This window comes from Mus caroli, chromosome 18, assembly GCF_900094665.2.
Source record: "Mus caroli chromosome 18, CAROLI_EIJ_v1.1, whole genome shotgun sequence".
Taxonomy (NCBI): domain Eukaryota; kingdom Metazoa; phylum Chordata; class Mammalia; order Rodentia; family Muridae; genus Mus; species Mus caroli.
In genome coordinates, this window is record NC_034587.1 from 73,249,400 (window position 1) to 73,264,420 (window position 15,021).

General features: G+C 42.2%; 1 protein-coding gene across 1 annotated transcript in view; it reads left to right on the forward strand.

The window, feature by feature from the left end:
• Nucleotides 1-14,087, forward strand: part of Skor2 (SKI family transcriptional corepressor 2) — a 44,122-nt gene extending 30,035 nt beyond the window's left edge. The window contains exons 7-9 of the mRNA XM_021151021.2: nt 702-769; nt 7,859-7,924; nt 14,012-14,087. Coding sequence (XP_021006680.1) covers nt 702-769; nt 7,859-7,921 — 131 coding nt within the window. The 3' untranslated portion in view covers nt 7,922-7,924; nt 14,012-14,087. The remainder of the gene's footprint in view (nt 1-701; nt 770-7,858; nt 7,925-14,011) is intronic.
• The last annotated feature ends 934 nt before the right edge of the window (nt 14,088-15,021 follow it).

Sequence of the window (15,021 nt, forward strand, 5' to 3'; positions counted from 1 at the left end):
AAATCAATTTAATTTATCTTTTAACTATATGGTGTTAGAATGCTTGTTTTGTTTGGTTTTTTTAATCAATGTTTGAGCTGCTGACTTGAGTTTTCTTAAAAGAATTTTTTTTTTTTTTTTTTTTTTTTTTTTTTTTTTTGGTTTTGGATTAGGATAGAATTTCCAACAATTTCTGAAATGGCCCTAAGCATACTTCTGCCATTTTGTGGTACATATCTATGTAAAACCACGTTCTCGGTATTGATAATTACAAGATCAGACTATCAATCAACTCCAGCAAATGCCGAAGGTATCCAATAGTATCAAACACTCTGCTAACATTTAACTCTTTACATAAAGTTAGGCAGAGCCATCTGAGTATGCCAGAAAGCTGTTCTAAAACAAACTCCTTTATGATTGATATATCAATCAATGTTTGTCTTGTATACCTACTTTATATACCTACATACCTAGGTCACACAAATGCTTCTCAGAGGAAGCATAGAACGAGTTTCAGAAGCTCTGCTCTGTCGCTGATATAGATAGACGCTGTGTGGACAGAACATACTCCATTTTGTTTATTACAGGTTCGGGGTCATGTTGTTGATGTTCTAAGGTTGGTTCAATCCTCATCCCAGGAGTCTAGGATTTGGAGGGCCAGATGAGCACTAAACCTGGATTTTGCATCTTCCTTAGTTTCCTTCTTTTTCTCTCCTCCCCAGATAACTTTCAGGATCAGATGAAAAGGGAACTGGCTTACCGAGAAGAGATGGTGCAACAGTTACAAATCGTAAGACACATTTCTGTTTATAAATGCATGCAACATCCCTGATTTGTATTCAAAGCCCTCAATGCATGCCCCACTGTGTTCTGCCAGGAATCCTTTGGTCCACTTACCTCTCCGCTGGTTGAGATGCTAATTACCAAGGGATTTACGTAGGCTCAGAGTAAACAGATGTGTCAGTGTGTTTCTTCTAACTGTAACTACCTTCCATGTGTTAGTACACAGATGTGTGCATTGCCTCTGTGGGCAAACCAGAGGTACCCAGCATTCTTTCCCAGTGCAAATTCGCAGGCACCATGCAGGGATGAGATGGGAATTCACAGAAGGGGACACTAGCTCCTGCCCTCTGCACCTCTCACCAGCCAGGCCCTCCTCAGCCAATAGAACAGGAGTATACACGCAATTAACCAATTACAGGCCCCCAAGGGTTGATGAAAAGAAACAAGTCATTTCCATAGGAAGCGTTCTTCTCTATCCTAGCCTCGAAGCGATCCCTTTAAATGACAGCAGCAGTCAGGAGAACACAGATAGATAGAAGGATCTTGTTTTGAGGTTTTGTTTTCCGAATGCTTCACTGTTTCACCCCGTGCAGACGCATCTGGTATGAGCCCTAGGTTTTTAAATCATTCTCCCAAGCTGCTTCATTTTCCAAAGAGCAAACATAGGGAAAATCGTTTATACTCAATATTTTTGAGATTATTTTTTTAAGCATCTGAATAAAGATTTACGGTGATATTTTGGAAGCACTGCTGTCATAATTTTGGCCGTTTGATATTTTTTTTAGTTGATCTGTTTCTACCCTCAGACCACTGAGCACGTCTGAAGTGTCTCATCCTAAGAGTCAAATATGTAGTTCGCTGGCAGGATTATTTGAGAAAGATGGTGGCTAATGTTTCCTTTGTATGGAAGGAGGAAGCATGCCCATGTTCACAGAGATTCCTGAGAGTAATTAAAGCCATTTTAGATGCATGACATCTTCTTCTTAGAGGTCTTAGCTGAAAGTGGAATTTCTAAGAACTGTGACATTTCCACCATGGCTTCTCTGGTCTCAGGTGCTCATTAATAATTCCAGGATTGGAAAACCTTGATACCAGATTTTGCTCAGAATGTTGTTCTTGTGTGTGGGGGTGGGGGTAGGGGGGTTATTGCTGTTGTTGTTGATGGAGGTGGTGGTGTATTGGTTTTGTTTATATCTAAATTCACTGGGAAGCTGAGGATATTCTTACCCGATCGATAAGACATTGCATACAGAGACTGAAAACAAACTTAGCGACTCTGCTCAGCCTTTGATTGCCGATGGTAAGAGCTAACATCCCTTACAGTGAACACACTCATTGTTGTGTCCCTCAAGGAAGAATATAAGTGTAGGATTGGGGGGGGGGGATAGAACGTTAAGACCTGACTTAGTTAACATAAGGTATCTTGTTATCTGACCTTTAAAAGGGAAATAGAGCAAAATGGGCTATAGGGAAGGAGCTGGGCGTTCATTGCAGGGCGCTTTCTAAAGCCAGTTTTAAGGTCTTGATTTCTTTTGACAGTTTCTTTAGTAACAGGAAAGAATGATGTATCCATATAACAGCATGCACTGTTGCTAGAGAGAAAATGTCCCAGGTCTTTCGAGATACATGAAAGATACAATTTGGTATTACTAAACACAGCAAATGTTATTATGTCATGACCCACTTGGTAGTAAAGTGTTCCTGGGGTGAATGAAACAGTCTTGAAGAGCTAAGACACAACCCCCTAACACACTTGTGCTCCCGAGCACGGGCACACACACACACACACACACACACACACACACACACACACGCCTCTTTAGGTACAATATAATTCCTGAAATTTACAGCCATTTAAAGGCAAACAACATAAAAATTAAGAAAACAAACATGACTTTGTTTCTCCTTCTTCCTCTCTTTTGGACACCCAGGGCTATTGAGCTGCCTCCAGAACCCAGCCCCGTGCATAGCCTTCAACACTTGAAACAAACATTTTGTTGCACCAGTCACCCCAAGCCCTCCCCCACCCCCCTACAATACACCCAGTCTTTTTCATTCTTTCTCAGTTTTTCCCAGGTCAGTCTGATGCCCCCCCCCATGCTCTCTTACACCAGTACAGGAAGGCACGCAAGTGACGTATGGAAAGCTATTGTGCTATTACTTCTCTGCAGCTAGCAGACATGTTGTAAGGTCTACCAAGTTGGACTCAATGCGCATCCCCTGAGTGTTCATTCTCTCGAAAATGAGCTTCTGTAAGGCTGAACCTGGCAGGAATATTACAATCCAAAGTCACATGCGTATAATCATGAATGCACCTGGAGACCATGTGGTGTCACCAGTATGAGTGACCAGCAGAATAGCATGGCTCTTCTCAAAATAATGTCTCCAATAGTAGAACTGGATAAGCCTGGTGTCAGAGTTGATTTGGGGCAGAAAGGAACCGTTTTTTTTGGAATTCTTCTACCTACTTTAGAAATGAGACAAGTGGCTCAATGTTGTTTTGCACAGTAACTTATCCAGTTCCTCCTTCAGCTTTATGTATCTATAAAAGACCTGTGGGGATATCGTCAAAGAATATCTGAAGATTATTCAAGGAGTGAACAAGTGTCACACTTTCATTTGCTCTCCCGGTTTTAGTGGAATGGTCTCTCTGTCTGTAAATATGGTTGTGAACTTTGCCTCCTGGTAACAAAGTAAGCCACTACGGCCATTTTGTATTCAGAGTCTATATACCGTAGAATCACAGAATGCACACTCTTTTCTTCAGATGAAGTAAAACCTGGCCTATCCTGCAATCCTGGAGAATTAAAAATATATTAAAGCCATCATATTTGGTAATGGCTGCTGTAGATGCAGAGCACATTCCTTCTGTATTGTTACACGGTGTTCCTATTTGAAATACTTCCACGGAAAGCATCTTGGGTATCATTGCCATAAAAAGAAAATTATGAATTTCTTTGGTTCCTACATTTTTTCAGATCCTCTGCTGACTATAATTTCTGTGCTTTCTTATTCTAGTTTGTTGAATACAAACTTGTAATGGCTATACAGCCAAATGATGGCGTCGCCTTGTGCATTTATAAATGAATGCATATATACTGTGATGCTAGTGTTAAAGCACATGCAGAATTAGGTTACTTAACATTTATAAATGGCCACATGCTAACTCTTAAAATAATACTTAAAATTTGAATTTTCTATTACTTGTGTGGAAAAAAAAAAAAACCTGCCATCCCTGTTCTGAGTTTTCAAATGCTTGAAGTGTTTTCTCCATGAAGCCAGATTTATTTCTACAAAAAGTAGACATTTCTCTACATATGAACCAAATGCCAAACTCTTAAAATTTAGGAAATTTGTGAAAATATTAAGTGCAATAAAAGACACAGGACCTCCAGGAGAATTTTAAAAGTGAAATATACTGTCTATTAGGGTTGGGAAGAAAGTGAAGATATTTTCTTCAATACATAAACTTTTAATCGAAATAGATTTAAGTCCTGGAAAATGTAATAATTTCTAGCAAGAACTTGATGAGATTTTTTTTTCATTGTTAATTTGACAACTGTTCTTTAAGAAAGAACACCCGTCTAAGCAATTACTGTAGGTTTGCTCTTCAAACCCCAAGATCTTTAAGGATGCTGTCAACTACAAGTACAGAGTACCCCATCAATTCAGGGCTAGACCCAGACTTAGCCCCTGAACCTGCCTGACAGCTACTGCCCAGGCTTAGAGTTATAAGACATGTGCCAGTCTTGAAGCGCCCTCTGCTGTTGTTCTAGAAAGCTGCAGTCACAGGCAGTCGGGGAACTGGAAGCACTCCCACTAAAAGCCTTCAATTAAAATAACATTCAAGCAATAAATTTAGTCCTGATGTTTCATTCATGGTAAAGCCAGCTTACCACTTCTCTGAGGAACTCTACGTCTTTCTGAGCCAGCTCCTGAGTGAGAACACAGCCTCTCGATGACAACCGTCTTTCCTCGGATGTTGTCTAACATTCCTTGGGAGGAGAACTTGACCTAATTTCTATAAAAGACAGATAGAACTAACTGTCCCGGTCTTGTATTTTTACAAAAAGATTCCCAGATACATTAAGAAGCTTTGCTTTGGGGGCTAAGTATATGTATTAAGGAGGTCCCTGCAAGCCTTTGGGCTTGATGAAATCTGAGCTTCCACAGACACTTCCGTAAGACTCTATAGTATAGACACTTTGACCACTATGCACCTTTTTTTCCTCTAGTGATCAAGTGCCCTGTGTCTTAACAATGACGTCTCTCCATCCTGGGGCATTCATGTCACGTTTCTACCTTCGAGATATTGACTCACCTGAGTGTTTGAACTCAAACTAACTGGCACAAAATAGAAAGTTTTTGGGTTTTTTGTTTGTTTGGTTGGTTTTTGTTTTTGTGGTGAGATACCAATGCCGTTGTCCTCTTAGGGTCAACTGGATAAGATATAAGTTATAAACATTTCAAAGTTCCCTATCCAAGCCTCATGATTTCCACACTGGTGAAAATGAAGAGAGCTTTGTAAGTCTTTGTAATACGAAGCTCCCAAGTCAGGAGTGTTTGCTGGCATCTGTAAATCCAGCATTATGTTCTGTCGAGTCTGAGAAGCCATCAACTGAACAAGGTACCGTTGCCTAATGACTCACAGAGAAAAAAAGCTTCCAACTATAATTCTAATATACCATCAATCATCATACATCCAATTTCAGAGATGTGAAAATGTTCAGGGGAAGGTGGGCCTTGGACTCTGTAAACTGGTATAGTTTTAAGGAATGAGTGGGTCACGTGGCAATCTTTATTTACTATTTATGATGCAGGGTTGGATGCCTGGGCTCTTTGCCCTTGCATTGCCTGGCTTTTATTTTATCCTTGCTCCAAAGACGTGGACATGGAAGCCTGCATTTGTATGTGGACAACTCTCTGTGGCATTTAAGTTCTAACCTGGAGCTCTGAGACCCTGATGCCATTATTTGGAGATAGCCCCCACCCCCTTTAGCAAGGGAGGTGAAGGAGGAGAGTGGAGAGGAGGGGAAGCGAAAGGGGAGATATGAGACTTGACTGACAGAAGCATCGTTCCTGCAGTTCCCTTTGGGTTAGCATGTGGTTTACTCACTTTGGGGAGTGGTCGAGGATGCTATGAATTCCTCTCCTACACTGCCCTGCACATAAAAGCCCCCTACAAAGTCCCGTAGTATCTGATCCTCATTTTAAATACCCTTTGTAAACAGGGAAGTGGAACAGGCATGTCTTTCTGTTGACTTATCCTCTCACTCGGAGGTTTATATCAGATCTTGCTATCCTAAATGATAAAATTCCATACAAGACCCTCGTATTATGCAGCTTACAAGGGAGATCACCCACGTTCTTTGGTATCTACAGCCTACACCAGAATGGGAAACCTCCATTCAAGGGTGTCTCTAAATAACAGGTATAACACAACCTCCCATGAGAGAAAGTGACTAGAGCAGGTCCCTATTTAACGGCCCTTGTCAGATCTACCTGAGTGATCTTAGCCCACATCCTGCCATATGAGACTAGATCACTGAACACTTTATGCTGCGGTGTGGCTCGTTAATTTCAATGCTGCTGCTTGCGCTTTATCAGACATGTTCGTGTTTCAAAATAGAGAGGTGCTTGGTTTTTTTCTCTTCTTCTTGTCCATTAGAACAATTTATAGCAAAATGTCCCCGCTTATCTTAGTCACCATAGCCTTGTCATCTCACAGTCTCTTTCCATTGATAAAGGTTCATGTGTGGACCGGTAAGTGGATCGAGAGAGTAAACCCAATACCCATTAAAAGGCTGGGAGTGAAAAGATGCATTAGCAAAATATCAAAATATTCCATAGCCAAGCACACTGGTGCACACCTATAATCCTAATACTCGGGAGGCTGAGGCAGGTGGATCACAAGCTTAACTCAGTCTGAGCTATAAAGAAAAGAGGGAAGAAAGATGAGGGAGGGAGGGAAAAGGGGGGAGAAGGAGGCAGAGAGGAAGTGTTATCTAAGAGAAGGGAAATGATTGTATTTCTCCTCTTACTACTTGTATATAATAGTCATCTTTTGGGTTACATTCTAAAAGACTGAGTATTGAAGTTAGAGAGATGTTAAGATGACTCAGCTGTTAAGATGACTGACTGCTCTTCCAAAGGACCCAGGCTCAATTCCCAGCAACCACATGGTAGCTTACGATAGTCTTTAACTATTCCCAGGGAATCTGACAGCCCCACCTGCCTTCCACAGCACTGCATGAAGTCGGTGTGCACACATACATGCAGGCCAAACAATCGTACGTACACACAAAATAAAAATAAATAAAATATCAAAAGAGGGCTGGATATTTGTCCCCTCAAATGTAGCATAGATGCAAATTTAGAGCCCACATTTAACCTCAGAATGATGCAGGCAGGTAACACAATGACTGAGTTGCTTGAACAGGGTTAGAATAACACAATGACAGAGTCGTTTGACCGGGGTCAGTGTAAAAACAAATGTAAATAATGTATGTCTCCTCTCAGCCGTTTGGACTTTCTAATGAAAAGTCGCATATCAAATGTGATAGGCTTCCATTCACAACCCACTCTTCAGACTCACTCTCAAGGCCCTCCACTTAGAATGAGCCATGTCTCCCATTCAGTGCAGTTATTTCTAGTTCTTCTCATCAGTAATTGAGAATTTAGCCACAGTAATAATTTATGCTAAGTCTTCTTTGTGATTCACAATGGTAGCATGTTTTATAAAGGAAGCACTCTAATTAAACCAATTACCTTGTGCTAGTTTGTAATCACATTCATCGTTTGTGCCCCTTGGACCTATTTCAACATTGTAACTCACTTGTCAAATACTAATAATACTGTACTATTAATACCTTGTTAAAAGCCTCATTTTAACCTCAATGATACTCTATAGCAACACACTCCTCTTTGCGATTGCTTGTAGGTGGCCTTTCCTATGCTGTGCCCCAGCAGCCTGGCACTGCTGAGCTGAGAAGGCTCTCTTCTCTGCAGGGAAGATCCACTGGCATTGTTAGGGGTGAAGGGTCTCCACTGAGCACCTGTCTCCGGCTTGATGACCTTGCATGTTTCTGTCTTACAGATCCCCTATGCAGCAAGCTTGATCAGGAAAGAGAAGCTTGGCGCCCATCTCAGCAAAAGCTAAAAGGTGAGATTTGCCAACGGACACAGGTTTTCTCGATAATCCTTCCTGCCAGTGCTGGTGTGCTCATCATTGAGGTGTTTGTAATAGCCCGAGGGATTGAGAAAGTTGTCTTCAGTGTTTAAGTCAATATAGCAAATGTGTTTGTAATCCCAGGCTCGGACTTCCTAAATGAATGGCTAAGGGCTTCCTAGAAATGCCATGGCAAACGCTTGGATATGCAAATGTCCCTATCCAGTCTTTAGAAACAAGAATCATTTCTATTATAATGTTTCCTTCTCTCTGCCCCTCTGAAGTAACAGCAGTGTGTCATCTCTCACTGCTGTTGCCAGAAGTCTCCCTGAGTCTGACTCTCCATGAGACACCCGGAGAAAACCTGGGTCTGGTGGCCGGTGTCTGTAACCCAAGCACTGGGGTGAGGGGATGGTAGAGACAGGTAGATCGTGATAGCTTGCTGCCGCTAGTCCAGCTGAGTTGGTGACTTCTGGTGACATGAACCGAGGAGTAATATAGATTACGGAGAATTTCTGGTCAGGGAATAGTGAGCCGGCCTTTCCCTAAACCAAAGTAGTTCTTGCAAATGAAACCAACTTCAAGGTCACTTTCCTGGCAACAATTTAAAAGACAAAAATAAATAAATAAACTTAAGGGAAAACAGGCAGTGAAAATTCTCTAAGTATAGTCAAAGTATGCCTAAGAATTTCAGAAGCAGCCTTTGGAGCCTTTTGAGGAAGACACACTTGTTAATTAGAATTGTAAGACTGCAAAAACCTAGAACATGTTTGTTTCTATGAAAAATGGGTTAGGATGATCTAAGGGTCAGAATTTCTGAATCAGGGCAAGTCCAGGGTATTCATGCGTGCGTGCGTGCGTGCATGTATGCATGCATGCATGTATGTACATATGTACGCAGAAACACTTGTCCATGCAGAATCTGAAGGCCTGAAGTCAATGCTGGGTTATCTTCCTATATTGCTCTCCATCTTACTTTTTGATTCCATATCTTCACTGAAGCCGGAAGTCACCAATTCAGCCAGACTAGCGGCAGCAAGCTACCACGATCCACCTGTCTCTACCATCCCCTCACCCCAGCGCTTGGGTTACAGACACGGCCCACCAGACCCAGATTTTCTCTGGGTACCAAGGATCCCAGCTCAGGTCCTTGTGTTTTCACAGAGAGCATCTCTCCCACGGCATCATCTCCCAATCCTCGGAGTAGCATTTCCTCCTGCTTCTGGGCAAGAGATGCATTTTCTCCATTGCCTTCAGAAGATGTGAGACGTCCCGCTCTTAATTGTCTTTTTAACTCGCTAGAGTCTATTCATAAGGGAAACCCTTACAAAGGAGGTTCACTGTCCTTTCTCTCGCACGAGCTTCTCTTCAGCACATTGTGTATCTACCATGTGCGCATGACTGGCCTTGCTGCCATCTCTATTGGGAGTATACTTCAGTATTTGCTTTGGTAATGATAATGCCACCATTTCATCTGTCTCTCCAAATCTTGTGCTGTCTCTTCATTTTGTACACCAGGAAATGAAATGCAGAGAGGGGAGATGTGACATCTTGTGTCTGTGTTGCCAAGCTAGGAAGAGGTGCCAAGGCACACACAGCCTTAGACGCAGTATTGTCTACTCCATCCTGGACACCTTGTCCTTAGCAGAGATTTAAGTAAAAGCATCCTATGCTGTCTCCATGAAGCTAAATTCAAATGTTTGTGTGAGTTTGGCTCTCAGCTGAAATATTTTTCCTAAGTCTGATGTTGGCATGTTGATTTTTTTTTCCATATTGTGGTAGAGAAAGCTGGTACTAGGAAAGAGAACGAGAATGTTATAAGTTGTTCAGATTCCATCTTAAATCAGGATATCGAAGGTAATCAAGACAAGAACATCCCAAATGAGTGGTTATAAGTATTTGAAAATGCCAAACTAATTTTCTTCAAATCACGAGAAAAAATATTAGTGTGCGTGTTTAAAAATAACCTTGGTAGAACACTCATTTGGCAAAGCCTACAAATTATGAAGTCAAATAAGTGGTGAAGTCTGCAGTCAAAACAGAGTCAGTATTTACAAGATAAATTTGCTTTTAAGTTCCAAGCCCTTAATGACAGTCTTGCCTTGCTCCCAATCATATTTCTTCCATATCTTGCCCTCAATATAAGTTAGCTTTGCATGTTTGTGAGCCTCGCGTAAAAGATGTCGTATTGAATGTTTGCCTCGGTGTTTGTGAGAATCATCCATTAGAGAGAGGGTAGCTTGATACATGTGTAAGAACGTCAACGAGTCTTTCTTCCTTTCCCTCCCATCTCATCTGCCCTGCTTGTCACAAAAGCCCGTCTTGCACCTACACAGTGACACTCACAGTCATGAAGTCTCTGCCAGCGATGTAGCACATGGCCGCGCCACTGTGGAGAAAGATTGATTTATGCTTTGTAACTAATGCTTCCCTCATGCTGATTTTGTTTCCATCCTTGCAGACAACAGGGATTTCTCTAAGTAGACCCTGGTGCTTTGGGAAGATTAGCGGTTACTTAACTGCTTAGCTAAGTCAGCCAAGCAGAGAATCACGACCATGTTGTTAGAGGCGGTCTCAGAATTTCAGTGGGTAGAGACTTCGAGGAGTTACCCCAAGAGAGATTACAAGATAAAAATCGTTACACCAAGGGAGAGAGGCTGTTCTGTCTTCCTGAGTGACCACAAGTTTCCAAATTAGGGCCTGATGCATTAACGTCTTATGCAAGAGTGACCCTTAAGGCAATGCTCATACCACCCAGTGGATTCCAATATGAATATTAAGGGGAGGAAGCTTTTCAAAACCACAGGCAATCCATTTAATAAGCTCAGTGACGACTGCCACATACCACTGCGCCACAAATCTTCTTTGGCCCTCTGCTAGAACATAAGAAATTCCATGGTATGTCAAATTAGAGCATCTACCCAGGCCGGCACAGTAACTGTAATTCCACCGGAAGAGCCAAGGTAGTCCTACTAACACCAACCTTACAGCTACGGCGCGTGCACTGAACACTCTTAGCCCGCCCTTAAAATAGTCATTATCAGTGGATTTATTTAAAGTCTTTCTTCAACCTAGGCACAGTCCCCTTTGGGGCAATGAATTCTATTTGTTTAGAAACCAGCTGTGTAAAGGGTAGTTTAGTTTATTTATCTCTAAAGCATCTACTAAAACAAGCCCCATTAGATTAGACATTGTTCTGCTTGGCTAGTCTGTTGTATTGCGAGCTCAGGAAAGCAACGGGAAAGAGTTAAGAAACCTATCCAAGGGTTACATGTGGATACTTACCTGGGCCCTTCCTATTTTATTTGACTCTCTCTCTCTCTCTCTCTCTCTCTCTCTCTCTCTCTCTCTGTGTGTGTGTGTGTGTGTGTGTGTGTGTGTGTGTGTGTGTGTGTGTGTGCATCCTGTATGTATGTGCACCATGTATGCGCAGGAGTTCAAAGTGGTCAATGGATGTGAGCCTTCTCAGTGCTGGAAAGTGAACCCTGTCCTCTGGAAGAGCTGTAAGTGCTCTTAACCACTGAGCCCATCTCTCTAGACCCTGGGCCCATTTTTAACTTCAGAATCACTTCTGGTATTCATCCTTGTCTGTAATGATTGCTCTGACCAGCTCCTGTCTAGACACCTCATATAACCTGCCTGCAATCTCTACCCCCAAAAGAAAATGTTACAATGTCTGTTGCTCTAATTATTACTGTTTCTTTTCTTAATTGCCTTCATACTTTTACAAGTGCCATTCAGATAACTGGCTAAAACACCCATGTCTTTACCAGGAAATAATGAAATTGTTTTACCTAAACGGGAAGTGCATCCTAGGTCGGCTCATTTACCATGGTACACTGTGCTCCAAGCTGTAACAATACTATCTCCCATTACTTTAGCATTAACCGTGCCAGATCCAGAACCAAATGGATTCTGCTCTATTACCTGTGCGGTTTACAGCTCTGGGAGGTAGCTGTTGTAAGTCTGTAAGGTAGATCGCATTTCAGACCCGGTTTCATAGATCCCAACACTGAAGCTTAGGGAGGCCACAGAGCTGGCAACTGAGCTGATAACGTCAGGATTCACAGTCCTCATCTGTTTGACTTCTTTGGATACTAGAGCTGCTGAGGAACAGGTGGGATTCTAAATGTTACACAATGTAACCCCACCAGTGGCTTTGGCTTTGCTGTTACATTACATTAATATGTTACATTGTTACATTACATATAATGTTTTATATACATTATAAAAGGGCGAGGTCTCTTCCTGTTCTGCAGCCCTGGGGATCACTCCTGCATCCCAGACTTCTCTGCTGCATTCTTTCTCTTTCTCTAGAAGACTGCTTTTCTTTTTTTTTTTTTTCTTTTTTTAAGTTTTATTTTATTTTTAATTATGTGGGGAGGGGGCAGGGTACACATGAGTATAGGTACCCCCAGAACCCAGCGGAAGGTGTCAGATTCCCTGGAGTCATGGGCAGGTGGAATCAAGCAAGCATGGCTGCTGGGAATCCAACTCCAGTCCTTGCGGGAGCGGTGCCTGCTTACCATGAAGCTGTCTCTCCAGCTCCTGAGGCTACTCTTATTAAAACCAAATCGGGAGCATGTGTAACTGAGGCACAGAAGATGACCCACCTATTTTGCCTCTATTTGCATTCTTTCTATCACTAACTGCTACTTGAGACACTTTAGCGGGTTTGAGAATGTGGCTTCTGCACACACCGACGTTGAGAATATCTACCCTTCTGCTAAATTCCTCGTGTTTTCACTTCATTTGTGAGAGAGAGAGGGAGAGAGAGAGGGAGAGGAGGGAGGGAGAGAGAGAGAGGAAAAACTTTAAAAGCAATGAGAAAAACATTGCAGAAGGATGTTGAAAGCCATTGCCTCCCTTTTGTATGGCCAAAGAGGAAGAAAGAGGAAGATGCTTGTCAGATGGTAGAGGACAAAGGTCTTCTCAGAACCTGTACTGAGAATAGCCATGGGTCCCCACTGTCCTCAGCACTTATGTCAATTGTTTTATTTAATCTTTATTTTATCACTGAAACACAGCCAGCTGCATCTTCATCCTTCACGACGAACAGAGACAAGAGCACACTAGCTGCTGTGTGGCCCGAGACTCTGAAGTTTATCTGGGCTTCTCTAACCCCATGGCTCTGTAGTCTGCTTCACCTCTTGTCATCAGTTATGAGTGTGCCAATCTGATGCTCTTGTTGATTTTGAGTGACAGATCCTTTTAGGCTTTTTCTACAGTTTCTCTCATGTCATAAGACAAAGTAATAATATAAATAATCAAAATAGCATGTTTTAGAGCATCCAACTAAAACCAGCAGGCGAGGGAGCATGGATTGCGTCTGTTCTTTCATGATAGGCTGGATTAATTCTTGCCCAACAGCAAACTGGAGCTTCTAAATCCAGTCAACGGCCTTTCCTGTGAAGCAGGCAAGGCAAAGCAGACCACTAACAGTTCTAGTTTGTTTCAAAGTCAGCAGAGATGCATAATCCTGCATAACATACAAATATACACAAAGAAAGATATTAAGCATACTTACATTTTTAAAAAAATGTCTCCAGGGTCTGCAAAGTGCTTGCTTCACAAACATATGGGTCTGAGTTCGGATGCCTATCGATCATGCCGCTGTGTGTTTCTGAAACCCCAGCACTGGAAGAGCAGAGACAGAGGTATCCCCAAGACTCACTGGCCATCCAGCCTTGCCAAATCAGGGACCCCAGGTTCAGTGAGAGACCCTGCCTCAAGAAATAGAGGAGAGAGTGATGTAGGAAGAGACTGACATCAACCTGTGACGTACACATACATATTAATAGACATGCATGTACTCCATCCAGTGTGCATGCACACACAACAACCTATACATGTGCATATACAACACACATACAAACAACCTATACATGTGCATGCACACACAACAACCTATACATGTGCATATACAGCACACACATACACACACAACAACCTAACGTGCATACACACACACACACTCACACACTCATTTGAAATGTATTGCAACTGTAATAAAGCTATCTTCTCCATCACTCTAAGTGTTTTTGTTTTCTTAGGTTGTCCTGTGTTTTTGTTCCCTCCCAGGCGACAGACCCACTCACTCTTGTTCTGTAAGATACAGCCTACCACTGAGCACTTCGGACCTGCAGAAAGAAGAACTGCAAACTGAAAGGGCTTGGGCACCAAAACCAGGTCCGAGAGAAGCCAAGGACAAGTGACCTCGCGCCAGCATGGGCAACCATGTAAAATAGACTGTGGCGGCCATTCATTAGGAGGGGGGAGGGGGGAGCCAACCAGAGTGATCAATGCTTGTCACATCTTTTGGTGGAACCAAAGTTTGAATATTTGTGTTTTGAAAGCATAGCTGATCCCAGAGGGTAGGAAGTGCTGAGTGGGGAAATGTTTGTGTGGTCTCTGCGGCGCCATACGATTATCCTTTGCTCTTCCAGAAGTGATTCATAGTGGAAAGAAGACAGAAGAACAATCCTGGGAATGGGGGCTTAGGTTTAGACGAACCTGCTTTCCATACCAAGCTGGACAAACACACATGGCCCCTTCCTCTCTGGTACTCTGCCTGCGGTATGAAGATTGTATTCCTCTGGAAATATTTTACAGTTTAATATCGAGTGTAATTAAGAATATAATCATGTTATCAAAAATGGTATTTAACTCTGTTGTAGTTTCTTTAACATTCATGTGGATAAAAAGTCTATAATAAAAAAAACTATGACGTAATAGATGTGTTCATGTAGTTAAGTGCATATTTGCTTGGGGGGCAACTCGGAAACTAATGCTTTTTAGAGTTATTTTGGCATAAAGTATTTGAATAAATTATTTTTGAAAACAGATTTCCTTCACAGATGGTTATTAAGGGTTAGGCTAGCCTTTGATCCCCTCAGCATCTGGGCAGTAATCCATGCCTTAGAATCTTTCCAGTTCCTGTAGGGTCTTCTGACAGACTTGGTGGTGGGGTTACCGCCATGGCTTCCTCTTCACTGTGATGTCAAATCCAAATCCATCTAATAGTTTTATGCCAAAGATGCCTTTTAGATACAATAAACAGAAGAGGCCGAGTGTGACCCTTCGCAGTAGTA